The sequence below is a fragment of the Pimephales promelas genome, chromosome 19 (assembly GCF_988280905.1).
Source record: "Pimephales promelas chromosome 19, fPimPro1.hap1.1, whole genome shotgun sequence".
Classification (NCBI taxonomy): Eukaryota; Metazoa; Chordata; class Actinopteri; order Cypriniformes; family Leuciscidae; genus Pimephales; species Pimephales promelas.
Window position 1 is genome coordinate 23,060,056 of NC_142787.1, and position 26,575 is coordinate 23,086,630.

Here is a 26,575-nt window from a genome sequence, read left to right on the forward strand (position 1 = left end):
AGACTAATTCCGTAGAAAAGACCACAAAAAGGAATCAGTGAAAGAACCTTCTTGGGATTTGAAGGATTCTCAGTGGAATGAATAAAAATCCCTAACTGATACCTATACCGGTAGGCTCAGCCGCTCTCTCTCTCTCTCTCTCTCTCTCTCTCTCTCTCTCTCTCTCTCTCTCTCTCTCTCTCTCTCTCTCTCTCTCTCTCTCTTTTGTCACTACTCCTCGGCTGGATCATTCAATCACGCACTGCCAAGGATACACATTGCCACGAATAGACGTCGCCTTTTAAGTTTTAAACTTAACGTTTCCACCTCTTTCGATTCTTTCAAGGACTTTGGTGACAACAACGCGGTGCTCTTAATAAAAAAATAAATAAATATAAAGTCAGGTAGGTAACCTTTAATTTCACCACTTTAAAAATGCCTGCGATAACCAAGTTATTCCTGATCACTTAAATCAGGAAAATGAGACTCACATTTCCTAATAATCGCAGCCATGTTTGTTGTTGATAATAAATATTTGTAGTCTTAATAATGGCCTTTAAAAACCAATACAATCAATAATTCAATTAAAAGATTTAGAATATGTGTATAATAAAACATAATGTTCTATTCTGTATGTGCTTGATCATTTTTTTATTTACATTTTAAATGGCCAGGATCTTGTAAATAGCCTGCACTTACAGTTTAAGGGAACCCATTACAGCCTGCACATAAGGGAATTTCCTTCTAATACCTTTCACGAAAGTAGCAATAAATATTTTTCTTTTTTTTTCTAGCCTGCTTTCAAGGATGATTTCACATGAAGACCACAACATTATTACTGACTGGTGTGGCACTAGCTATACTTGGATAGCGAGATGGGGAAAGATAACAATCTTGCGCTTGCCTGCCTACTGTTACCTGCTAACCCAAAAGGTGTATCTTGAGGTTTTATTTCCTGAACCATGTGTCATTTTACCTGATAACCCTGCTTTTTACGATGGTCTCTTGTCTCAGTGCCACTGGAGAAAGTGATGCGGTTATGAATCCAGCAGAATGTTAATGGACATGAAGAACTTTGTCCAATACACACTCGTCCTTCATTTTTGAACTGTATCTGCAAACATATGGTTTTCATGTGACTATACACCTCTTCTAAAGCCCATTGTGGTGACGTTTATGTGTGCCTTTTGAAAGTGAGTGTGTGAGAGTGTTTTCGTCTAGTGTCTGTGTGCATGTTTGCCTGTTGTTGTCATTTCCTGCTGGTGATCAAGTCATGCCACGTGGAAGAGATGTCAGCAACAGCTGTTGCCTCCCACTGCACATGAATGAAGACAATGCCCGCTTTGGCTTGTTGGCAGCCCTCATTGTGCTCTACCTGCTGTGTGGGGCGGTGGTGTTCTCCGCTCTCGAGCATCCCTCTGAGCTGCAGGCTCACAAGCGCTGGGATGAACAATTGGCCAACTTCACTGAGCAAAACAGCATAAACCTGAAATCACTGCAGGTCCTGCTGAGGCAATATGAGGAGGCCTTTGTGGTTGGGATCCGTGTGGACAAACTTAGGCCCCGCTGGGATTTCTCAGGGGCCTTCTACTTTGTTGGTACAGTAATCTCCACTATTGGTGAGTTACTTTTTAATTAGTTCATGCATTCCCTGGTAACCGAACCCATAATCGTGGCATTGTTAGCACCATGCTCTACTACTTGAGCTACGGGCATGGTTATAATTGTTAACTAAAACCATAAAAAATAATCAAACTGAAATCAATTAAAGTATTAAATCCTAAACTTATTTATAACATTTTTTTAATTTATTTTTTAAAAGTTGAAGTATTAAACTAACTAAAACTATATAAAAGAAAATTAAAACCTAAAACTTATAAACTATATAATATAAATTAAAGTTAAAAACAATTAAATCTAATTCAAAATATGAACAAAAATTGTAATAATGAATCAATGGAACTAAAATAAGTCTGGCTACTAGAATACAAAAATGTATATTATAAATATTTCCACTGACCAAATCAACTTTGTGAAATTTGAAATTTCATTGAAGGAATAATTAAAAAAAGCTAATTCTATCATCAGTTGCACTTGTAGCTCTGAGCCCATGTCATTTTCTTTTTTTTCTGTGGCAACTAAATTTTAACTTGAAATCCCTTTTTCCATAACTGAAATCTTCAAACTTCCCAGTCTTGCCCTGCCTGGTTTGACGTGATTTATGTCAAATGTTATTGGCTGTTGTTGTTCTCATGACCACTTGAAAAGTACTTAAATTGAATGTCCACAACACTTGGTTGGATTTTTTGGTTTGTTTTGAAGCTTAACAGCCTTTAGTCTCTACTTTCACTGGATTAAAAAGCAAACAAATGTTTTATTAAACTTTGTGTCCCACTGAATAGATAAAACCACAGCAGATTGGAGTGACACACGAAGGACTAAATGAAATGATGAAGTTTTGTGTGTGCGTTATTTGCTTTCTTCCAAAATACTTCCTGTTTCCTATTTCCCTCCAGGATTTGGCATGACCACTCCCGTCACGGTTGCAGGTAAGATCTTTTTGATATTCTATGGACTCCTTGGCTGTGCAGGAACAATCCTCTTCTTCAACCTGTTCCTGGAGCGCATCATCACGATGTTGGCCTACATCATGCGCTGGTGTCACGAGCGGCAACTGCGGCGATCCGGCGTGGGAGGAGAGGAGGCCAGGAGCGAGGATGACAGTCTGGAGGGCTGGAAACCATCCGTCTACTACGTAATGCTCATTCTGGGCATCGCAGCCCTGCTGGTTGCATGCTGCGCGTCCGCCTTGTACTCTGCCATGGAGGGCTGGGACTACTTCGAGTCCTTCTACTTCTGCTTTGTGGCCTTCAGCACCATTGGCTTCGGGGATGTAGTGAGCAGCCAGCGGGAAACTTATAAAGCTCAGGAGGCCTACCGTCTCGGCAACTGCCTCTTCATCCTCATGGGTGTGTGTTGCATTTATTCCCTGTTCAATGTCATTTCCATCATCATCAAGCAGACGCTCAACTGGATCCTCAGCAAACTGGACTGCAACAGGCCTCAGTGTCCCTGCCGTTGCCGTCCGTACAGGCGTCGAGGTCGGGCCTGCTGTTGCTGCTGCTTCCCGCGCATTGCCAACCAACGGCACAACCACCACCCTCCACCCGGAAATTCCCGGCAGAGGGCTCAAAAACGCAACGCCGTGCACCCTGCCCCGGCCAACGAAGCGTCGGGAAAGCGTTTCACTAATGCATCAGTGGAAACAGTTTGTGATAGTGAGACTGACGCTGGCTTAGGACCAGATGGAGGTTATCTGACAGGGCGCAGACTGTCTGGAGAAATGATCTCAGTCAATGACTTTATGACCAACAAGGTTTCTTTGGCAATTTTACAGAAGCAACTCTCAGAGACCGCTCACGGTAACCCAAGACAGAGCCATGTTCGCCAGAATGGCTTCTCTGGCGGAGTGGGCGCCTTCGCTATTATGAATAACCGCCTTCAGGAGACAAGTGTCGACAGGTAACTCGGTTAGACAAAGATGCCGTTGGATATTGCACATCAATTGCATATACAGGATTTAATCATGACTTTCAGTTCAGGGTTGTGTACCATTCAGAACTGAATTAAGACTGGCTTTAAAATTCTAAATTGTCATTGAAATATACGTTTAATTAAAACGATAGGAGTTTATGATGCTAGTTTATATATGACTCATTTTTTTAACTACAAAAGCATAGTACACCCAAAAAATTAATTAATTCTGTTATTTACTCATACTTTTTTCCAACCGCATAAAACTATTGTTCATCTTTGAAACACAAATAAAAATGTGTTTAATGAATATTATTCCAATGTGAACAAAAAAGACTAAATTAAATTAAATCATATAATGCTATCGTGTCTCTTCAGAAGACTTTGGTTAAACCACTCGATTCATAAGGGTTATGTTTATCATTGTTTTTATGAATTTTTTTGAATAAAGTTTTGGTGACTTTCAGTGGAGGAACAGAAATCTCTCAGGTTTCATTAAACATCTTCATTTATGTTTCAAAGATGGACGTCTTTTAGGGTTGAGATAGATAGATAGATAGATAGATAGATAGATAGATAGATAGATAGATAGATAGATAGATAGATAGATAGATAGATAGATAGATAGATAGATAGATAGATAGATAGATAGATAGATAGATGAATGCCACCTATAAAATTAGTAATCTAAATAGTATTTCATTTATATATTTTAACATATTTAGTAAACCATTGAGGACTATTGAGGAAATATTGAAAGACACCACTTAATTTCCCAAAATTAATTTGCTTTTTACTTTGATTTGAATTCCATACCAAATTCCAGTTCAACTTCCTATGGAATTTTGGATAATTCAATTATAATTCACAACCTGACTAAAGGAATGACAATTTTTCAGTTCTGAATTTTTCCCAACCCTGATCTCGTAGCCTACTGTTCGCTGGAAATTAATTTCTCAGAGGTTTAAGCATTTTTTCCATGGAATTAAAGATGTAAATTGTACATTTAGCCTACTATTGTAATATAAAGTACAGAGAAAAGTACATCAAATTAAAATAGCCAATTACCAATGTATCACAAGGACGGTGAATGTAAGCATTTACGAATGGCTTAGTTCTTAAGAGGAGCCGTCTTTCAATTTAAAAAAAAAAAAATCATTATAAACAAATGTGATTTTAATGGTTAACATCGCTTCTCAGAGTCACTTTGATGCTGAAGTGATTGGCCGGTGTGGTGAGCAATCACACTGTGCTTCTGGAGAGATACTTTAATGGCTCTTCACGAAAACAGACTGATTTTCAAGAGCCAGGCAGATGAAGCCACGGCACTTACTGAGAGACAGTCCCCGGAGGAAGAAATACAAGTGTCAAATCAAAGGGAGATGGTCAGTGTTATTCATTGTTTCATCGTTTCTATCAAGCCTCCGTGTCCTAAGAAACGAATGATCTAAAATGAATACAATTATGTGCAAATAGACTTTTAGCAAAATGGATATAATCTTGTCTTTTAAAAGACAAAGTCATCTCAATTATTTTTTGTTGTTGTAGATAGACTGTATAGATTCTGTAGATATTGTATATTGTAAAAGCAATTTTTACTGCTTTGTTGAATATTTATTTTGGTATCAACATTTGTGTTTCAAAAGAAATAACTACTGACACTTTTACATCTGTGTTACAGCACTCTCTTGTCATTCAAAGAGGTTTATTTATTAAAAAATCTAAAATCTAATTAAAAATAAAAAAAAAAAAAATTTTTAGTGACAAACAGCAACACTGTGTTGGCATGGCAAGCCGTTTCGACTTTTATTCTTTCTCAGGATATCAGCAATTCAGTTTTCTGTATTTTAAAATGCTAATTCTTGACATCAGAAATTGGATTACTAGTAACACTGGCAATCTTTTTAAGGAAATGCATACATTTCAACTAGTAAAACACTTTAATTCTTGATATCTGAAATTGTATTTCTCACTAGTTAAATGTCACCATAGGCTGCCATTCAAATTCAATGGTTGATATCAAAATTTGTTTTCTTACGAGTTCCAATTCCAAGTTATATAGTTACTAGTGTGAATATAAATTCCTCAAGACTAGTTAAAGACTAGTTTTCACTAGTTAAATGTTAATTCTTGATATGTATTTCAACATGTTACATTTGTTATTTCTGATATCTGAAAATATATTTCTGATATCAATAATCAGGAGAGTAATTTCAGATAGCCTATAAAATGGCTTTCTTACTAGTAACAATCACATTTATGATATCAGAAACATTAGTGACATTGTAACTTTTTTTTTCTAGTAGCAATTCCTGTGGTGATATTTAAGTACTGAAAATAAAATTTCAGATCAAGAATGAACATTTTTACTAGTGGAAATGTAATTCCTGAAATCAAAAATTATGGCAAGCCATTTTAGCTTAAATTTTACCCAACGATACTCGGTGTAATTGCATTTTTACTTGTAAGAATTCAATTAGAGAGCTCTACAATTCAATTCTTACTAGTAGAAATTACAATTAGCGACCTCTCTAATTCAGTTGTTACTTGTAAGAATGCAATTGCAGTCCTCTTTAATTCAATTACTCTTTTTTTACTAGTAAAAATTCATTTAGAGAACTCTGTAATTGCATTCTTACTAGAAACAATTCAATTGTAATGCTTTAATTGTAATTCTTACTAGTAAAAATTCAATTTGTAGAGCTCTGTAATAAATGAATGGAAGTCAATGGAGACATATGACTAGTAAACATTAGTTGTAGAGCTCTCTAATTGGAATTGTTACTAAGAATTGAATTAGAGAGCTCTGTAATTGTGATTCTCCCTAGTAATAATTTAATTAGAGAGCTCCCTAAATTGGTATTGCTACTAGTAAGAATTGAATTGTAGAGATCTCTAATTGAATTCTTACTACTGTAGTAAAAATATAATTACAATGAGTATTGCTGGGTACAATTTAAGCTAAAACGGCTCGCCATAAAAAATATCCATTGTTACTAGTAGGAATCTAATTTCTTTTATCGAGAATTAGCATTTTAACTACTGAAAACTGAATTGTTGATATCAAGAATTCATATCCTGGGAATGAATAAAAGTCAAAATGGCTTGCCATGCTGGATTTGCCATCTCACAGTCCGAGTCTCTACTGCTCCCCTGAGGATGACAGTGGTGTACTATTTAGAAAAAATGGTTCAATGCAGTTTTGTTTTACATAGAACCCTAGGCCGGGGTTTTAACTCAATTTTAAAGAACACTTTATGCCAAGTAATATTATGGAGAAATGTCTTTTAAAAAAAACCCTGTTAAACATGAAAGTAATATGCAATCTTTTTTTTCTAGTGATAAAATATGTTGACAAGCTTTTTACTCATAAAATGTTTATAAAATTAAATAAATTAAAACTAAATCCGTAAAAAATGATCCCATGACCGGAACTCCTAAACAGGTTTATATATGAATTGCCTGACCAAACCCTTTGAGTATCTATAATATATAAAAGCTTTTCTTCTAAAACTGCATACTGTTATTGTAGCTCCTGTTCTGAAATCTGAGATCAACCACACACTCACAAAATGTATGACTAATTACCATAAAGCCATCTGGATATGTAGCAGGACAGACATTAATAAACAGAAATACCATGAATGACTTGATCTGTTTATTATCTTTTTTTCCCCTCAACCTTTATGCTAGCACAAATATTGCACAAGATCTGTAAAATGTGCACAAAAAATTATTACACAACATGATACAGCACTGCATCAGTTCATTTGCTAGTCATGATGAAAATCTCAGTAACATGAACACGTTGAAATAATTTCAAAGAGGTCAGTAAGGCAACACAGTACAGATCATGCAAACAGAGAGTTTTACAGGAAACAACTATTCAAAAATGATGACCATATTATGGGCTTGTATATAATGCAAAATGTAAAAGTGCTTGTTTGAATTTTATTTGATAGAATTTGTTTCTTAAAATCTCATTATTTCTCGTTTTCCTTATTTGAATTATTAAAGGAATAGTTTACACAAAAATGAAGAAAAAAACAAAACATGCTGTCATGCTTTTAAAAGGAGTAAGCACTAAAGGCAAGTAAATCATTTTTGGGTAAATTATTTCTTTAATACATCACTGATACTCTTTTTTGCTAATTTAATATTCCTCAGAGTCCAGAGAATAATACTATTAAGTTCTGACGTTTTATATCGGTTTAAAAAAATGACCAGTTATAATGAAGAGAATCTTAAAAGTTTGTCATCACTGCTTACACGCATTACCTGAGTATCGTTGACTGTAAGACTCATTGAATACATTTGGTAAGGAAAATACTGAATGTATCACAATCTAAAGAGTCAAAGTTATATACAGTCATTATTGTCCTGCATTGTGGCACAGCATTACTTTTTGTAAGTTTCGTCATTCTAGATACGTACAAAAAGAAGGAAGTAAAATTTGTGTTGCTGTCCAAAAAGAAGATCCCTTCCATTTTTCACGACAGAAAGACAGAAAACAGATCACCTTTACTTCTTCCTCAATCTAGCACATCCATTAAGCATTTATAAAACACAGACTCTAATTGGCATCTGTAGGACGGAATTCCTGAAAAGATACGGATTTCAGATTAAAAATACTAAGATATTAACTTTAGCTTAAAGTAATGACAATACATTAGCATTAGATAAACACGTTATTGTGACATATCAAATAGAAGCTTACCTGGGCTAATCTTGATCGCCGTGCCTCTTTCTGATAATAGTAGGCAGAAATTATACAGTTCCGCCTGCAAATGTCCAAAAAAGTATGTTATTTCAGAGTTCAGTCCTCTGTTCTTTTGTCAGTCATCCCACCTACACATCATTTGAGCTCTACTTGTGGAGTTGATTGGTGCTCTGGTGTACTGAGTAGACACTCGAATCTGAGAACATGGACGTTGCTCTGCCGCACAAGGGTATATATGTCATCCCAGCAGGTTTCATCTCATAATTATATACTGTACCATGAAATAGTCCCATTCAATGTAATGCAATAAACGTGTCCCCTCTACTAAAACAGTTAGGCATTTTGAAAGAATACATTAATTTTATGAAATGGTTCATTTACTTGATCCAACACTTTTATATCAATTATTATTGAGATAGAGATAGACCACTGGTCTATGAGACGAAGGACCTTCGTAAATTATCATTTGACCTCTCACACACACTTCTTCCCCGAATCCCACACTCTTGCAGAGATCACCCAAATTCACACAAGAATCTATATGGTTTTAACTTGAACAAATATCATACAGTTTCACACGTCTTTAGTATTATTTGAAATGTCTACAAGCGCGACTGGTACAAGTGTCCCATTTCCAAATAAGTCAAACAAAAGGTAATAAGGCATTTAAGAGTTTTTAGATACACACGAAGGAGGGTGGATGGGTAAACCCTCCTGCTCTCAGAAGGTGTGAACTCAATGCTAATTTCCCCTGTTAGCAAATGGTACCATGTAAATCAACTTATGCCCCCAGTAAGTCTGAGGGGGAGGGGGGTGAACGAAAACGGGTGGACTTACAAAATAAATGATTCAATTATTATATTAAATATAGACTCGCAGGCCAGTTTATTAAGTACATTCAATTGCACATTAACGCAAATGTCGTTAAAACTCAATTTATTTAGGCATGTAGACATGGTCAATAGCCTACGATGTGCTAAAGTTCAAACTGAGCATCAAAATGGGGATAAAAGATGATTTAAGGGACTTTGACCATGACATGTTTTTTTGGTGCCAGAAGGGCTGGTCTGAGTATTTCAGAAACTGCTGATCCACTGGGATTTTCATACACAATAATCTCCAGGGTTTGCAGAGAATTGTTCGAAAAAAAGAAAGAAAAAAATCTTGTCTTTGGGAAATAATTGGAGATTCGCATCATGGATATGACGTTGACAAATCTGCAGCAACTGCGTGATGATATCATGTCAATATGGATCAACATCTATGAGGAATGTTTTCAGCGACTTATTGAAAGATTTGAGTCCGTTCTGAGGGCAAAAGTGGGTCCAACCGGGTTCTAGCAATGTGTACCTAATAAAGTGACTGGCAGAGATGTATAAAGTACAAGAAACCCGGACTTGAGTAAAAGTACAAGTGCTCTATCAAAAAAAGTGACTTGAGTAGAAGTTGAAGTGCTCTTTAAGCACCACACTTAAGTAGAAGTACTAAAGTATTCAACATTTTTTGTACTTAAGTAATGCAAGTAGTGTATTTTAAAATTCACTACTTAAGTACTAAAAGTAAAAGTACAAGTATTGTGTCATGCAATTATTAAAGAGAGCAGTCAAAAGTTTGAACTAGTAATCAAATAAGGCGCTTTGGCAGCCGCCAAAAAATGTAATTGCAGGACAACCCCTGCATTAGTGGTCAATGTGTGTGTCAATCAATGCCATTACCCTATAAAACTGGCGTGTGATTTAGGCAGCATGAAAACCAACTTGCAACGAATGATTCATAAAATTTTTATAATTGTAACGAGTAACTAGCAAAACATTAAAAAAATATCGAAAAGTATTAAATTCATCGAAAATATCGACTAAAGTAAAAGTAGAAGTATGAGAATAAAACAGTACTGTAGTAGAGAACAGATACAGCATTTTAGTACTTAAGTACAGTACTTAAGTAGTTCTACTTAGTTACTATACATCTCTGGTGACTGGCGAGTGTAAATCATAATAAATAAATAAATAAATAAGTTATTATAATAACTGCTTTTAAACAAAAACAATTTAAAAATGGAAGCAAGATTAAAAAGAATGCTAATCGAAAGCTTAGCTTATAGATCTCGTATAGACACCATTTAAATCTTCTTAAAGAAGTGAATGTTGCAGTCTGTGAAATAGGTCTTTCTCACTCATCATCACTGCTGTGCTGACTGCAGGTTTTAACAGCAGTAAAGTATGATAAAAAAAACACACACTCACTTGCTCTGAAGGCCGCCCCCTGGTGGAAGTCCAGGTATCACTGCTGAAGCCAGAACTGTCAAAACTGACAGCAGATCAGGCTCATCGCCTCTTGCACTCAGCTCTTCAAAAATCTCTGCCAAAGAAACATGCATGACAATGGTTCAATTACGTAAGCAGACCATTTTTTCTAATCGTTACATGAATCGAAAGGATTTTCATGTGACATAAATCATATAAATCTTAAAAGCAACTTCAAAAAAAGCCAGAAGATTTACCAGCCACTTTGGACTCCAGAAAGTCCTCCAGCTCAGCCTCCTGGTGCAGTGCTTCAGGTGACAGCTGGGGGGCGCCAGGGAAACAGACTAGAATGATGCTGATGTTATCAAGACTCCCCTGTTAGCAAACAAAAAGGAATGCGCATTTAATCTTTAAATGTGCAATTTTTCTTTAGATAACGCAGGCAGTAGCATGACGCTAGCCAGTCTTGAGGCTTTTGCTTCGAAAGAAACTTCCTCACATTTGATGATTAAGTAGATTGGAATTGGTGATGCTAATGCAGACCTTATCCTTCGTTTCTTAGGGATGATGTCGGTTGTCTATCCCTACATGGCACAACACTGGGCAGAATGCTGTAATCTCCTAACACCAAGGCTAAAAGTAGTTTATCCTATTGCAGCTTAGCAGCAGAATACAGCGGCCTCACTTTGAAATGGTGGATGAAAGCGCAGACCTGACAAAGCAGAGATTTGGCTCACTGCAGAGAGAAAGATGCTGACATTTTCAGGTCAGCACACATCCTTTTCTGCAGCCTAAAGGCCATTCTGTGTTTCTCTTATGTAATACAGCAGCCTGGCTGAAGTCAGCTTTAGATGCCATCCATAGCCAACAGACTATGCAACTAAAACTTGTGTATAATGTATGTAAATAATTTCTGTCTAAATGATACATTTGTATAACAAAATATATCTGAAAATACAATTCAGACATTTCTGAAAGCTGCTTGTCTCTGAAACTTCGGAGAGCAGTTTGCGTGTGGACTTGTGGAGAGTTGGTCATGCATGTAAAGTCTAGTTTTGGTGGTAAATCCATTGCATGTTTTGAAATAAAGAAGTGAAGCTGCCATTTTCTCACCCACTATAGACGAATCCGGCGAAACTACCGGAAGTAAGCGGGGCGCCATTACTGAGCTGTTGCTGGGTAGCGTTGCGCCATTGCCTCCTATTGTTTTAGTTGCAACTTGCGTCCACTGGAATAAACAGCCCGCGATTTACGACTGTCACTAACGTTACAACGTTATCCCTTGTATAATGTCGAGTGGGTAAACAGTTTCCGTTATAAATTGTTTCAATGGTGGCAGTAAAATTTCAATTTTGAAGAGAAAACACTGTGAATACCCCAGGTCGACTGCCCCTGTCTGGTGCCGTACGGTTTACAGATTTCCTGGGCGAGTACAAGACGTGGACATTCGCGTATAATAACAATTATTTAATGACATAAGTAAAAAAAATAATAATAAATAAGTGATATAGTGATCAGCAAAATCTCCTCTCTTGCTATTTTTTCTATTAAATTAACATGCTATGGTCATTAAATGGCTTTCCTGAGCTAAATGTAACGTTATGTGACATAATTGTTCTCCCGCTGTTATATTGACCTCTTTCCATGGTTTAAAAACACTAATTGGTCGATATTATGTATACTTTCTAGCTGTAACGTTACCTTACCCTTGCCTGTTGCAATGTGAAAATGAGATAAATAATGGACACAAATGAAAAACATGAATTTGTTTATTTGATTTCATTCATTTATTTATTGTTGCCAAATGGACAGATCTTTTTATAGTTTCCTCGTTAGCAAACGTTAGCCTAGCTAGCTTGCCAAGCTATTTTCATAAATAACGTTAATCTGTAAGATCGTTTGTACCTTCATCTGTGACTGGAGGCCACTGCAGTCACAGATCAAACCAACAAGTCATTCTGCCTGGCTGTAGCTGTCATCGAGGGTGAGTTCGCGTTATCACCGAGGTTTGTTTACATACCGGTGCATATGTCTATATGCCTGTGTAACAGCTCAGTAATGGCGTCGCCACAAGATGGCAGCCTACACAGAACGCTCGTCGGATTCGTCTATAGTTTTCCTGCATGAGTGTGAGGAGAAATCAAACTCCGGTTTGGGCCACACAATCGAAATCAGTGAGAACTGATTCTTTCATACTAACCTTATAGAGGCAGAGGTCGATGACCTGGGAGCAGACCTCTCTCAGGTCAGTGCAGACACGCAGTCGGCTGTGTACGAAGGCACAGAGCTCTTCATTACTGATAGTGTCCCATACACCATCGCAGGCCAGAACCAGAAACTCATCTGCTGGCGAGCGCTCCACAGCCGACACTTCCGGCTCGGGCGAGACCATCTGTTCTGTGACCGACCGCCACTCGGTTGTCTTGTAACTAAAGTCGCCCAATGCCCGAGAGACTGCCAGCGAGCCATTCACTCGCTGCAAAGTCACAGATCCTCCAGCGCTCTCTATCCTCTCCCTCTCACCGGGGCTGAAGGGCTTGTGGTCCTCCGTGGAGAAGGCAACCCTCCCAGCACGGCACAAGACGGCCCGAGAGTCCCCGCAGTTCACGAAGTAGATGTGGTGTGGGGTGATAGCAGTGGAAACGACAGTGGTCCCTCCACGTTCCCAACCCTCGCGGCAGGCCATGGCATGAAGGTGCTTGTCCATGAGAAAAAAGCCCTCCTTGATACCCTCAGTGACCCTTTCCACGTCGTCATCTGCTCGGATCTTGCCTGAAAAGAGAAAAAGCAGACGAATCTAGTACTGCAACAAGCCGCCATTAAGTGACTTCTAATTGCTTTTCCTACATTCGGAACATGTTGTCCACTAAAATTAACTTGTCAGATCATGGCTTAATTAGGTAATAATATTGATGTGGCTCTGGATGTAGAGTGGGTTTAGAAATTAATCCAATCGGAGGAGATCCTCTCAGATCTACTCTAAAGAGATCAACAACAATCCATGTGATGGGATGATCAAATGGGAATTCTGTTTCTCAACAAAATCAGTAGAAGCCAAAGAGGTACCAGAAGTCCTTCCCCTTTTTTAGAACAGCTTGTCGCTCACCTGTGCCCAAGATGTGGTCCAGCAGGTTCCGGGAGCAGTGTTGGGCCACCGCGCTTCCTGCGTGTCCATCGAACACGGCGAAGAACCCCCAATGGGACAATTCCCCTCCTAGCTGAGGGAAGCAGTTGTGGAAATCCTCCATGTGGGCCCTCCAACCCTGCATGCTGGCCAGGGCGTAGGTAAGTCCCCAGGAGGCACATCCCTCTTGCATGTGCTTGTCCAGAACCGGTCGATCTAAGTAGGGGCTAGGGATGACCCCTTCCTCCTCTGCTCCCTCTTCGCCTTCGGACAGCTCCCCCGCACCTCCCCCTCGCCCCCCTTTAAAAAAGGAGGTGACCCTTTTCTCGGTTTCCTTCACCAGCTGTCTTACAAAAGCAGGCATTTCCACGCTTCCTTTCCTGGATGTCCTCATGTTGTCTTTTTTTTTCCGCACTTGTTTGAATTCGTTCACGGCACCCAGTGCTGTTGCTCGCTGGCTTTGGTTTGGCTGTGTGTAGCCTTTCTGCTCAGGGCCTTCACAGCATTATCTCCCAAGAGGCTGATTCTGCACCTTCGAGCATCCTTGAATGATCCACTGTAGAACGGTTGATTTCCCCTTCTGTCACTCGACCCATTACTAGACAATCTCACTATGATCGAATCTATCTGTAGGCATAGTTGCTCTTCCCAATTTGATCCACTTTTGTTGCCTTCTTCCTCTGTATGTCAGTGATATTCTCTCTCTCTAAGCTTTCTTTCTCTCTGAGCCTGTTATTTTCCTGTCATCCCTCTGATTGGCTGAGCTATTTCTGTGTACCAATCATCTCGCAGTGTCTTTCCTCTTGTACACACCAACATGCAATCCTTTTGCAGAGTGGCTCTCTTTTTCACATGTTCAGTGGCTCTCTCCCTCCGCCTCTTCTCTCTCCCTCCCTCTGTTAATCATCTGTGCTGAACATTTGATAATTGTGGATTATCTAACATGCACAGATTAATGTGAATAAGAGATTTTCACAGTAGCCCAGTTAGAGAGAAAGACAGAGCGAGAGAGGGAGAGAGATAAAAAGAGAGCACACAGAAAATGTTATGTGGGGTAGATTCAGTGATTCATATTAAAGAACATGGTTTGCCTTGAGCAGAATTTATGAATGACATATTCAAATATGAATTTTGGAGACTCTTACAAGCGATGATTTGGGCAGATTAGTGGATTTTGTTCATTTAGAAATGCATTCATACACATGATTACATAACAGGCTATTTTTGTCTTTGTAACTCTTCTTGTGTGTTCATGGAATGACGCAAATAAAAATATGTCATGAATAAATGTGTTTGACAGCTGAACGATCATTGGATCAGAGTCATCTGCTGGGTTAAGTAATATGAAAAAAACTACACAAAAAATAGAGGGATTATTTAGGATTTTTAACACTTTTAAACAAAGCAATATAAATGTTGACTATAATTTATAATTCAATGGGGGAATATTTGTGGGTCCTGATTATGACAAATGTCTCCTGTTACCAGTAAAAAGTGTTTTTAATATTTTTTTATTTAAAATATATCTAGCTAGTGACAGAGTGCAGGAATGTTTGTCTAAAATAATTCTGTATTTTCAGATTCAGAATCATGAATATTTTTATTCTGGTGTCACCTGGACTTTGGGTTACCAGATCCAAGTCCAAGCCTATTCATTTCCACCAAACCAAATTTAGTAATAAATAAAATTATATCTATATCTATATATATTTATATATATTATTTTAGTATTATTTATATTATAATTTAATAAATAATTATCATATGAATCGCTACTTTTTTATTTTTTCAAAAAAGAATCGCTCCTTTTTTCGAAAGTGAATCAATACTTTTTCAAAAGTGAATCGATACTTTTTCTAAAAAGAATTGCTACTTTTTCAAAAAGTGAATCACTACTATTTAAAAAATTAATCGCTACTTTTTTGAAAATGAATCGCTACTTCAAAAATGAATCACTTCTTTTTCAATTCAAAGTATACTTTTTCAAAAAAAGAATCGCTACTTTTTCATAAAACAATGTCAACTTTTTCGAAAGTGAATCACTACTTTTTCAAAAAAGAATAAATACTTTTTCAAAAAGAATCGATGCTTTTTCAGTCCTACAGTTTTTCATCGTTCAATACATAATTTTTAAACATTGTAAAAAAAGTATAATTACATTGTAATAAACGTATAGTTACATTGTAAAAAACATTTAATTACAATGTAATAAACGTATAATTACATTGTATTAAATGTAAAAAAAAGACTAACAAATGTATAACTTTTTTTACGCTATTTTCAAAAAAGAATCAAAAAGAATATATTAAATATATCTATAAATTACAGGAACATCTGTCTGTGTGTCTGTTAATCGAATATGTCTCGAACCGTTAGTCCAATGGATCTCAAATTGACCGGTGTCTTGCTACGGGCTCCCTCTCTAATGTCAGAATGGTTATTTTTAAACCACAACTTCAATGTGTGCTTCTTTTACAGATATATTTAACGATATCTTTTGCATTTCTAATCCAAACAGCACTGCACTTACTCGTGCCCGTAGCAAGACACCTGTCAAGTTTGAGATCAATTGGACTAACAGTTCGAGACATATTCGATTAACAGACAGACACAGAAAGAAGGTTCCTGTAATTTATATATATATATATATATATATATAATATAAATTAATATATGAAACTGTACACACACTATTACCAGAATAATCTTCACACAAAATCTTCAGTTGGGTGTTAAAGGCCAGCACTTTTGCAAGCATGTGAGAAGAAACAAAGCACAGGATTCCATGAACAATCCCTGAGTAATTTGCCCCTGTCTCAGGTTATCAATTTCCCATGAGATGAAGACTTGTCTACACACAGACATGCTGACGTCTCAGGTTTCTTAAGCTCAGAACCGCCCATGAGGGATCATAGCTGTGTATGTGTGTTTGTAAAGATGTGTCCAAGTGGTTGAGATATTATTAGGTCAGACCAACCCCTTCCTGCTGACATCGCTAGGATGGCCAAAAAAAGCCCAGAGGGTTCTTGGAGTTCTGGGAGGAGAGGGGGTTTGGTGTGGAAGCAGCAGAAATGGCCAGCAAAGGTGAGAGCCTTCCGCAAAAACCAAACAGCACTGGGACTGAGGTCTCCTGAGCTATATTGTTTAAACGTGTAATGTGCTGGTATGCGAAGAGCAAGCTGAGGAAAGTGTGTGAGTGTGTGTGTTTATGTGTGGGCGGGGGGAGGATCAGATTGAAGCTGAGTGGTTTACACTAGAGGTATAGTACTGACTAGTCAGCACATCACACAGGGCTTCTCAATGGGAATCTGATGGATGGACTGCTTTCAGGAGTAGACTGATGCATGACTCTAGGATTTTCAGGCAGAGGGAGAAAAGGAAGCATTGATGTCTGAAAGAAGGAGGTGAGATCTTCTCTCAGTCTTATTTTGGCTGCGCTGGCATATACGTCTCCCCGGAGAGATTCAATCTGACCCGGCCATGTTAGGCAGCAATAACGAGGAGTGAATGCCTCGTGGAAGACTTTTATAGTAGGGTTTGGATTGATCTGATACAAGGCTTCTTCAGCTTTGCACCAGTGTGCGCCACAGCACAGATTTGCACCTGCGTTTGAAAGATAATCGGAAACAACAGCTGTTGGGGTCTATTGGCTTTACAGCGGAAAGGGCGTGAAAATGCACATTAGCTCTGCCACTTGGGTTGTGTCCATGCACTCTCTCTGACACAAGGCCTTATTGTCCATTTATCTCATATGTTTGTCTCAAAGAGTATTTGCTGTAATTTGTAGCAGTTGTACAAAATAATGTGCAAATAAGTGATAGATGAGCTCATGGACAACTGGACAGTGGACAATTCAGATTAGTCTGTTCCTATGCAGACAAAATTGAATGCGTTTATAGACTTGAGCCTGGGGTGTATAATGTGATCAAGCTTGGCTGGACAATGTCATGGTTTCATCAAGTGTTTCTGGTGGAGTCGGCCTTGATCACACATCTGCTTGTCATAAAAATCAATAATCAATGCTAAATGAAAATCTGGTAACACTTTATAACACAGGTGCACTGATATGCATTGATTAATACTTAACTAATGTACAGATAATCATGAGTTAATGTATGACTCATGAAAAACTAAATCGTTAATTATTACAGCATCAGCAACTAATAAAGTGGAGTAAAATAGAGTCTAAATGATTAATAGATTAATAAGTAATAAATCAATTCCTATTAAATAATAGTGTAAATGAATGTGTTAATTACCACAATTAGTCAACTCTCTGCACTTCAACTTCCAGATGTCTGCTATAATTAATTATTAGCTAATGATTTGCAAAGCTATCATTATATTATGACTTTACTTGTTGAGGCAATTGACTATTAACTAATAGCAATAAAAAGTAATATGTCATTATGGTAATGAGTTTTGTCATACCCACTAAAGGTCTGTGGTTAGTTACTTATGCAGTGTATATGTAGTGCTAGACGCTTGATTAATTGCTGAAAAGTAATAACTAATTAATGGTTTAGTTCTTAAAGTCATACATTAACTTATGACTGTCAGTGCATTAATTGAACATGTGCACCCGTATGTCTGCTTGTCATAAAAATCAATAATTAATGCTAAATGAAAATCTTCATTTTAAAAGCCTTTTTAAAATAAAAAAAACTCAGCAGGCTACTACTTTATGTTTCTGTGAACTTTTTAATTCCGCTTGTTCTTTTCTGTCCTTTTGTGTTGTTTTCATATTCCACTGAGTCTTGTTTATCCTTTTATTGTGCTATTTGAGAGCTTTTACACTGCTGAAATTCTCCACAAAGAAGACTGAGAATGTTTCGCCTGACCGAATAATTCAATATTTTGTTTTTGGATACTCAACATGTACTCCCATCCCATTCCTGGTAGATCACTCATTTTACACAAACAAAGTTGGATCCTTTGGTGGCTGAATGACATTATCAATACAATGATAATACTGGTAATGATCACATGTTGCAATGTCATCCAGATCACAACTATTTTACTCTCAACAAATGTTGTGTTGACAGTAATACAGATGACCACTCACTGCCAAAGCTTCCTGCTAATTAAAAAAGGTTATAGATGTTTATGTGTTTACATATGGCGTCAGTTTTTGCATTTTATATTTTCTTCCCTCAGTCAAACCTAAATTATCATGTATTAAACATTAGGGGAAAAATAGAGAGAGAACCCTTCTTGACAGAGAAGATTCAGCTTCCTACTGTATGTATGATGTCGCTTCCATTATTTGACGTAGGCTGACATTAAAATTAAGGGACATAAGGTAATAATTAGTGCTTTATTTAACAATAAATCTATATTTGTTTTTACATATATTTGGGGAATAAGATTAGAGTTCAAAAAATACAAACAAATGTGAATTTTAGTCTGTTATCAAATTAAAAGTCTTACTAAATGTAAAAGAACCTATAGTAAAGTATAGGCCAATTTTCTTACTCTCTTCTCTGCAAAAATGTCTTAATTCTCCAAAATAATACTAATGATTTGGTTTGAATTTAGAAGAGAAAAGACAGAGAATTTCTTTAACATTTTATCAATTATTCATTCTGAAGTGAATTCACTAAACTATGGAATCACTCCATAAGAATGGATAAAAAATCTGTAAAATGATAGTCTGTTTTACCACACACATCACCAGACACTGTGTAAACATGCACATCTGCATCCCTTTTTGGGGCCCGACTTCAAAGCAGTACAGCATGATTTCTCCCTCAGTCGCTTTCCATATTTCAGCCTGCCTATGCCTCTTTATGTTTATTTCCCTGACGTCCCACACATTAATTTTTCTTGCCCTCTCTAGTGTTGGATCTGTTATACTGGCGAGATGTGGGGACCACCGGGCTGGTGTTTACTGGTTTGGTTGTGGGTTTGGCTTGTTTGTTCCAGCTCAGTGCCATCACGGTCCTGTCCAACCTCGGTTTGGGCATTATGGCCTTCACCCTCCCTGTGCGCTTCCTTTACAAAGCTTCGACAATTGTCCGCCTCAGCGATGGATCTCATCCCTTCCAGTGAGTATGCTTTAAAACAATAACAGTTTAAACAGTAATATAACCTCAAATGTGTATCTGACACTGCTGTTTACTGTAGCACTTAAGAGTAAATGGAATAGTAACAGAAGTCGGTTCAGAGTAACAGTAACAGAGTTGATTCGTTCTAAAACAGATTCATTAAATGCCAAAAAAGTAATTTAATCATTCACTTAAACAATTTCTTCACAAACACTGTTGCTGAATCCCAGTTCTCTTACTTACTATGCCCAAGTTTTTCATTTGGGTTTCATTTTGGCGTACAGGCAACAATGTAGTTAAAAACGATTCCCGTTTACATGGATTCGCAATAGTGGATCGCAAATGGCAATAGTGGTGTGCTATGGAAAAAACACTCTTGTTCATGTGACATTGCTTTTAAAATTACAGACAACAAACCCAGTCATTTTCAAGCTGTTTTGAATGGACAAGTTCACTCTGATACACTATCAAGTTGTTCATGGGTTAAAATGTTCATTCTTGAGTTGAGGTGCAACAGTTGAGCAGATTTAAAAAGTGAAAAATCGAGTGAATTGGCAGGAGCTTGACGGAGGGAAAAGCAAATTAAAATAAGTTGGGATTAATGCATGTAATCTTTCTCAGCTGGTCCACTTTTCTTTATTAAAAAGGTCATATTTGGATGAGGACCATACGCTGACAGATGAGGACACAGTCCGCATGGCGGAACAAATCGTTCTGCTGATTGCTACGGCTGTCACCGAAATAAAGAGGCTGTTCTTCATCGATAGCATCATGGACTCAGTGAAGGTCTCGCACACATCTTAAATATCTCACCTCAGCTGAGCAGTTTTTAGGCTTTTACTGCAATGTATGACCTACTTTCACTACATCAGGGGATACTGCTGACTTACGTAATCAGTCCTGATATTACATGTTACCATGCACTTTCATTCCCAAAGGCAAAGGTGCTGGGAGAATAAGCATGTGAAAGTGAAGAAATTCATATTTGGGAAAAAGCTGAACTTTAGTATTATAAGAACAAAAGGTTCCTGTAGCTCCCTTGGTTCAACAAAACATAAAATATATACTGTAGGCTCCCTTCATTGTAAATCTCTTTAGATAAAAGCATCTTGCACATAAATAAATGTAAATCTAAAGTATTTATCTGAATGACTGTATTTTATTTGTTTGTGTAGTTTGTTGTGTTCCTGTATTTGTTGACATATGTGGGGGTCCAAGCTAATGGTCTCACGCTGGTGATGACCGGTAAGGATATCCTGCTGAAATTTGTAATGTAAAGCAAATCATGACTGAAACAATTTAACTAATATTAGTCAAAACCGCTGAATTCTAAAAAAAAAAAACTGTATTGATGTTACATGGAGTTAATGTAATCCTTTCACTTCTGAACAGGTGTGATATGTGCCTTCTCTCTGCCACTGTTATACAGACTTCAACAGGTAAGTGAATCAATTGGATTTTATACACAGAGACCTATATTCAAAGTCTTGGAAAAAAAGCCTTAATATGCATACACTCAAAATAAAGGCTCTTTGTGGCATCAGTGGTTCCATGAAGACCCTTTAACATCCATAGAAACTTTCCATTCCACAAAAAGTTCTTTAGATTTTTTAAATGTTCTTCACACCAAGGACGATAACTATAAAGATATAGTTCTAAAAATCATTCTCAATATAAAAAAATAGCAGAGTTCACGCCACAGCTATAATGATAACGGCACAGAGAAACAATATCATTGGAATCACTTTCAGAACGATTTTATTCAACTGATGAACAATAAAAACATTGACAGCCAATCAGAATCCATCCTACTATAACGAGCTTGAACATTTAAAGTGACAGACAAGCACACGCGAAAAAACAGAAAGATATCGTCCGCTAAGGCAGCACGAATAATCGCAATTTACATATAATCGCACTTTAACTGATTTGGCTTATCGCGATTTTGAAATAACAAAGGCTGCGATTATTGTTTATGCGCAGCTTGTCATTGATGTACGGCTCTGTAAATGCTGCTCAATCTGAAAGCACTGTGAGTTTGAGTCACTTAGCCTATACATTTGCAAAAGCAACATACGTCAAACATCTTTCCAAATATGAGAAGAATCTATGAAGACTCTTGTCCAACAAAAGACAACATTTAATAACATGCTTTTACTTCAAAATGACTTCATAATGGCCTTTGAGCATCTGGCTTATATGCAGATTATGTGGCTTCTTACAATAACATAGTGTTTATTAGTCATGTTTAAACAATTAAAGGGTTTTAATCTTCTGTTTATTCAACTACAGCGATGATGCCTAGAGGGATTTTCTGTAATGATGCGCGTTATCTACTTCTGCGGTGGGGCATATTTGGAGCATCCGCATGAGACGCCCCCTGGTGTTCAGATGGGGTGTCATTTACTACTGATCAGCCGTGATGCACCGACAAGCTGCGCATAAAATAATCGCAGCCTTTGCCAAAACGCATGTGGTTTCATTGCGATTAAATATCCAGCCATAGGACGCTATTAAAAAAAAATATGATCAATAAGTTAAAACAACATGTTTTTAAATTGCATAACTTATCAAAATAAGTTAAGCAATTTTCAACTTTTTTTCCAAGTTAGAAGATTTAACACATTTTTCTTAAGTCAGTTTAATGCAATTGAAATGCCTTAAACCTCTAAAGTGACTATACTTAAAACTTTAAGGCAGCAACTTTTTTTACAATGCGTTATAGTTCGTTCTTGGTGTGAATGGGATGGGGCAGCAGATGGGGTTAAAACAATTAAAGTGCGATTGTAAATTGAGATAATTAAACTTAAGAACATAAGAAAAAAAGTTCTTCTATCTTCTTCTAGGTTTTTTGGAGGACCCAAAGGGTTCTTTTATAGCATTATGCAAAAACACCCTTTAAGAGTGTAGGTCAAAAAAAAAAAAAAAAAGAGTTTAGAAACTGAATGTGTTAAGTATTTTCCTACCTAGAAATTAACTTTTTATTAGATCTCACTAATTTATGCCCCTTGTCTCACACACCAGGCTATTTCAAACTTGACTCTTAAATTTTATTTCCATTTTTAACAGGGGAGGATTGACAAGATTGTTAAAGCAATCAAAAAACTTGTGGATAAAATCACAGAAATGTAAGTAAGAAGAAAAAAAAAAATCAAGCAACTTAAAATTGACATCATTCCTAATATTGAATATCTCCTTGCAGCACATTCAATATATGACTTTAATGAACTAAAACCATGGTTTATTTTCTTGACTTTATCATGTTCCTTTTGTTGTCACTCTGAGTTACGTCGGATTACAACGAATGGGGTTTCGCTTAGAAAGCCTATCAACGTAGTACAAAACGAGCCAATGGCAAAGAAATGCCATGGGTCTGCGGAATTTGCGTGGCTCAACTCTGCCCCACCTCGTGGGTATAAAGGACACATGTTTTTCGCTTCAAAGCCAAGTTAATCCTTCTCTCCACAGCCATCTCTGAACTGTCAGATTTACAAGACAAGATTCTCCGGTGTTGGTGTGACGGCGATTCCCAGCAAGTGCACACTTCCTACTTATCAGTGCAGTGGTCAGCCAGTGAGTGTGTTTCTCCGCTGGAGTTTCCTCTCACAAAAGAGCTTACACATGGCACGTCTTTTTAAAGATGCCTTGCCCGTGCACTTCTGGTTGCAGTAGACTCGTGTCTGACTCTATTGGGCACGAGCACTTTCTAGTGTGTTTGGGCATTGATCACACTAGAGCAGCACTCATGGATGAGGTTTGCTGGGTTTGGTGATGTTCACAGCCGTGGTCCAGGAGAGACATCTCAGGCTGACCCTGGCTGACATGCGGGATGCCGAGCGGTCCCATCTGCTCGACACCCCCATGTCCAAGGCCGGCATTTTCAGCGGTGCGGTCAAGGACTTCACCCAACAGTTTTCGACTGCTCAAAAACAGACTGCTCGTTAAACACATTCTGCCCCGTCGGCCCGCTGCTGCCTCCACCCAGCCGACCGGGCAGAAGGCGCCCCAGCCCTCTTCAACCCCCACCCCAGCTCCCCCCCGGCCCCCAAAATGCCGGGCCAAAGCGGCGCTCCTGAGACGGGCTGCTCAGGGATGACTGTCACTTCTCAGGAGATGGTAGCAGGACCACTTCTTCCCCCGGTGGAGGGCCAGGGGAGAATCTTTTGTTCTCCACTCCCTGCTGCTCACCTTTGGGTGGGCAGCACCCTAATGTGGTTAAAGAAAGAAGTGATACCCTCACCCCTGAGCACACAGAGTTCTCGGACGACACGGTGCACCGCCCTCTGGCTGTGCACCCCTCATTCTCCAATGTCTCAGAGTCGGATGACAGTGCGCCGTCCCCGGACCGTACCACTCTCATCCCCCTCAGTGGAGCCAGTGTCCTCTATGTACTCGCTTCAACCAGCTAGTACCGGACCCGCTCAGGTGTCTTCGCTTGCTCGCCATTCCACTCCACGGACTGGATACGTGCAATATTTTCCTCAGGTGAGCTTCCACCTCAACCCTGAGTTCCTCAAGCACTGCTGACGTCGACGCCAGTGTCTGTTGCCTGCCCGTTGGCTAGGTGCATCTGTGTGCATGGTCCCCCCTCTGGGCATCACACACACATGTGTATTTCCACTGTAAGCCTCTCTGAGCACGTGTCTTTCCCTTCGCAAGCCACCTTGCCACCCCTGGGGGTTGAAATACACCCCCTCCACTCATCCTTCGTCCTTTGTCCATGCTAGTCTCACAACAGGGATCTCAACGCAGGGCACAGCTGTGAAGGTGGCATGATTAGACTGTTAACCCCATTCGTCGTCATCTGACGTAACTTGGAGTAGGGAACGGAGTAGGGAACAGAGATGTTGCGTCTTCCTGCCATTTCCGCTGTACCGAGGGGATCGCCTGAGCTCAGTCTTGGCTCCTCAGCGAAGATATACCTGCAAATTGCCGGCATCCTCCTTTATACCCATGAGGTGGGCGCGGAGTTGCGCCATGCAAATTCCGCAGACCCATGCCATTACTTTGTTATTGGCTCATTTTGTAATACTCAAAAATTATAGACTTCCTATAAGCGAACCCCCATTCTTCGACATCCTACGTAACGTCTCTATTCCCTACTCAGGGGACGAGGGTTACATACGTAACCGAGACGTTCTCTGTGCCACTTCTTTTACATGTTTCTTTTCTAGAGTTGATCTTGTGGTTTCCCTGGCCAAACCTGCACCAGCCCAAGCACCTTCCCCCACCTCCACACCAAAAAATAAGCAGAAGACTAAATGAAGAGGAGGGAGAGAGAAATGTGGAGTACACTGAACAAAGAATGTCTTACGTTGCAGCTGCAGCCCTGCGTGTTAGGGGGTTATGAACGAGCGCTATGTTATACAGTACTTTTCTTACGGTGCTAGGAAACTCTTAACCAGGTCTTCTCAAAAGAATAAAGCAAAAAGCTTCTTCAAGAAGTACACGTCAGTCAAGAGAAGTCTAGATGTACACCTATTGTATTCATTTATTTCATTCAAACTGTCTTTTATAACTAGTAACTGTATAAAGCTGTGTCATATTTATAATCCTTGGTTAATTTTGCCTGACAAGGCTTTTCTACTGATTTTCATAGAAACAGCTGAGCCTAGTGACAGTTGCAGTATGTTTTTCTCCACTAGAGGGTACAATGTGACCACACAATCACAGCAGTTCTCAGTGGGAACAGCATGTTAAAGAAATTTTTGTTTAACAATTTTGGAGTTTACAATTCACTCTGGGATTGTTCTCATTTGGTTTTTAAAATGTAATACTGAATGTTACATGGCAATTCAAAACTAATTTATAAGTCACTATGAAACAAGTTGATTTGCTTCCATGTCTTTGTCCGTCTTTTGTGCAACACGACCCCAGTAAACATGCGTTTTCAATGTTATTTGCCTGTTTTTGCATCTGACAACATACAAAACATCTCATCATATATTTTGGACCTTGCACAGGAATAAGCAGCTGCTGAGGATGCAGCTGATTAGAGATGACTACGGAGAGTCCAAAGGAACAGCGATTTCAAAACATTCAATTATATCCTGGTTGCAGATGACATTCTGATGCTGAACAGAAACAAATAGAATGTCTTTTGATGATTAAATACTTCCATGCTGGGATTTCCATAAACAAAATATGGTTATTGTCTTCACAGACTTTTAATAAATATCTGTACCATCCGTAGAATGACAACATTTATGGAGGGGACTGTTTAGAAAGCACGAGAAGAACATTTCGCACACTACGAGAAGATGACACTCAATGTAAAAGGAAGAATACCAAGTACTCATCTGTCAAGAAAAACTGCACTCATGGAATATTTTGTATTCATTGCCTTTTTTTATAACCTACTTCAGACTGACTTAACTTTAAATTGTCACTGTGTGTCATTTTTTTTTTTGTTAAATGATAGTAGTGGGAAATCTCTAAATATGAAGAAACTTGACATTTAGAAGTTTTTAAACTTTATTAAGCTTTTCTAAATAGCGGTAGGCTATGTAATTAAATTCCCTGTCTGACTGAATGATGGCTGAATTGTCTGAATCTCAATTTATAAGGACTATAGGCTAAGTTTTTCCTTTTTTTTTTTTTCCGGGAGGCTTTGCAGTTTTGTACTTGTACTTTGATTAGTACTTGATCTGTTGATATTTACTGGTGCCATCACAATAGATATATGAAGAGTTCAGATGCAAAAGCCTCTAAATGCCATTTGAAATTTTCTTCTTTAATGATGATTTTTATCAAACTTGTATATTTAAGTTCAGTAATTTCACTTAAATAACAATTAATAGGTAATTATCATTGCCATTTAAGTGAAATTACTGAACTTAAATATACAAGTTTGATAAAAATCATCATTAAAGAAGAAAATTTCAAATGGCACTTAGAGGCTTTTGCATCTGAACTCTTCATATATTCT

The 26,575-nt window shown here is 38.1% G+C and overlaps 3 protein-coding genes across 4 annotated transcripts; 2 read left to right on the forward strand and 1 right to left on the reverse strand.

The window, feature by feature from the left end:
• Nucleotides 1-249: 249 nt before the first annotated feature.
• On the forward strand, nt 250-7,160 carry kcnk12l (potassium channel, subfamily K, member 12 like). Its single transcript, XM_089123540.1, has 3 exons — nt 250-383; nt 774-1,598; nt 2,496-7,160. The coding sequence occupies exons 2-3, from the start codon at nt 1,253-1,255 to the stop codon at nt 3,503-3,505; spliced, it is 1,356 nt and encodes a 451-aa protein (XP_088979666.1). The 5' UTR covers nt 250-383; nt 774-1,252; the 3' UTR covers nt 3,506-7,160.
• ppm1nb (protein phosphatase, Mg2+/Mn2+ dependent, 1Nb (putative)) lies at nt 7,150-14,987 on the reverse strand. Its single transcript, XM_039688222.2, has 6 exons — nt 13,583-14,987; nt 12,677-13,248; nt 10,734-10,851; nt 10,477-10,591; nt 8,231-8,294; nt 7,150-8,113 (listed from the first exon to the last, which is right to left on the reverse strand). Exons 1-6 carry the CDS (start codon nt 13,992-13,994, stop codon nt 8,087-8,089), a joined length of 1,308 nt encoding a protein of 435 aa, XP_039544156.1. The 5' UTR covers nt 13,995-14,987; the 3' UTR covers nt 7,150-8,086.
• A 1,532-nt stretch (nt 14,988-16,519) lies between these two features.
• rtn2b (reticulon 2b) lies at nt 16,520-26,179 on the forward strand. 2 transcript variants are annotated; one of them, XM_039688223.2, is made up of 7 exons: nt 16,520-16,684; nt 19,440-19,647; nt 20,295-20,433; nt 20,823-20,892; nt 21,040-21,086; nt 22,717-22,775; nt 24,822-26,179. In XM_039688223.2, exons 1-7 carry the CDS (start codon nt 16,672-16,674, stop codon nt 24,910-24,912), a joined length of 627 nt encoding a protein of 208 aa, XP_039544157.2. In that variant the 5' UTR covers nt 16,520-16,671; the 3' UTR covers nt 24,913-26,179. The 2 variants fall into 2 exon arrangements, with proteins under 2 accessions (XP_039544157.2, XP_088979873.1); XM_089123747.1 differs by lacking the exon at nt 16,520-16,684 and adding an exon at nt 16,699-17,004.
• Nucleotides 26,180-26,575: the final 396 nt, after the last annotated feature.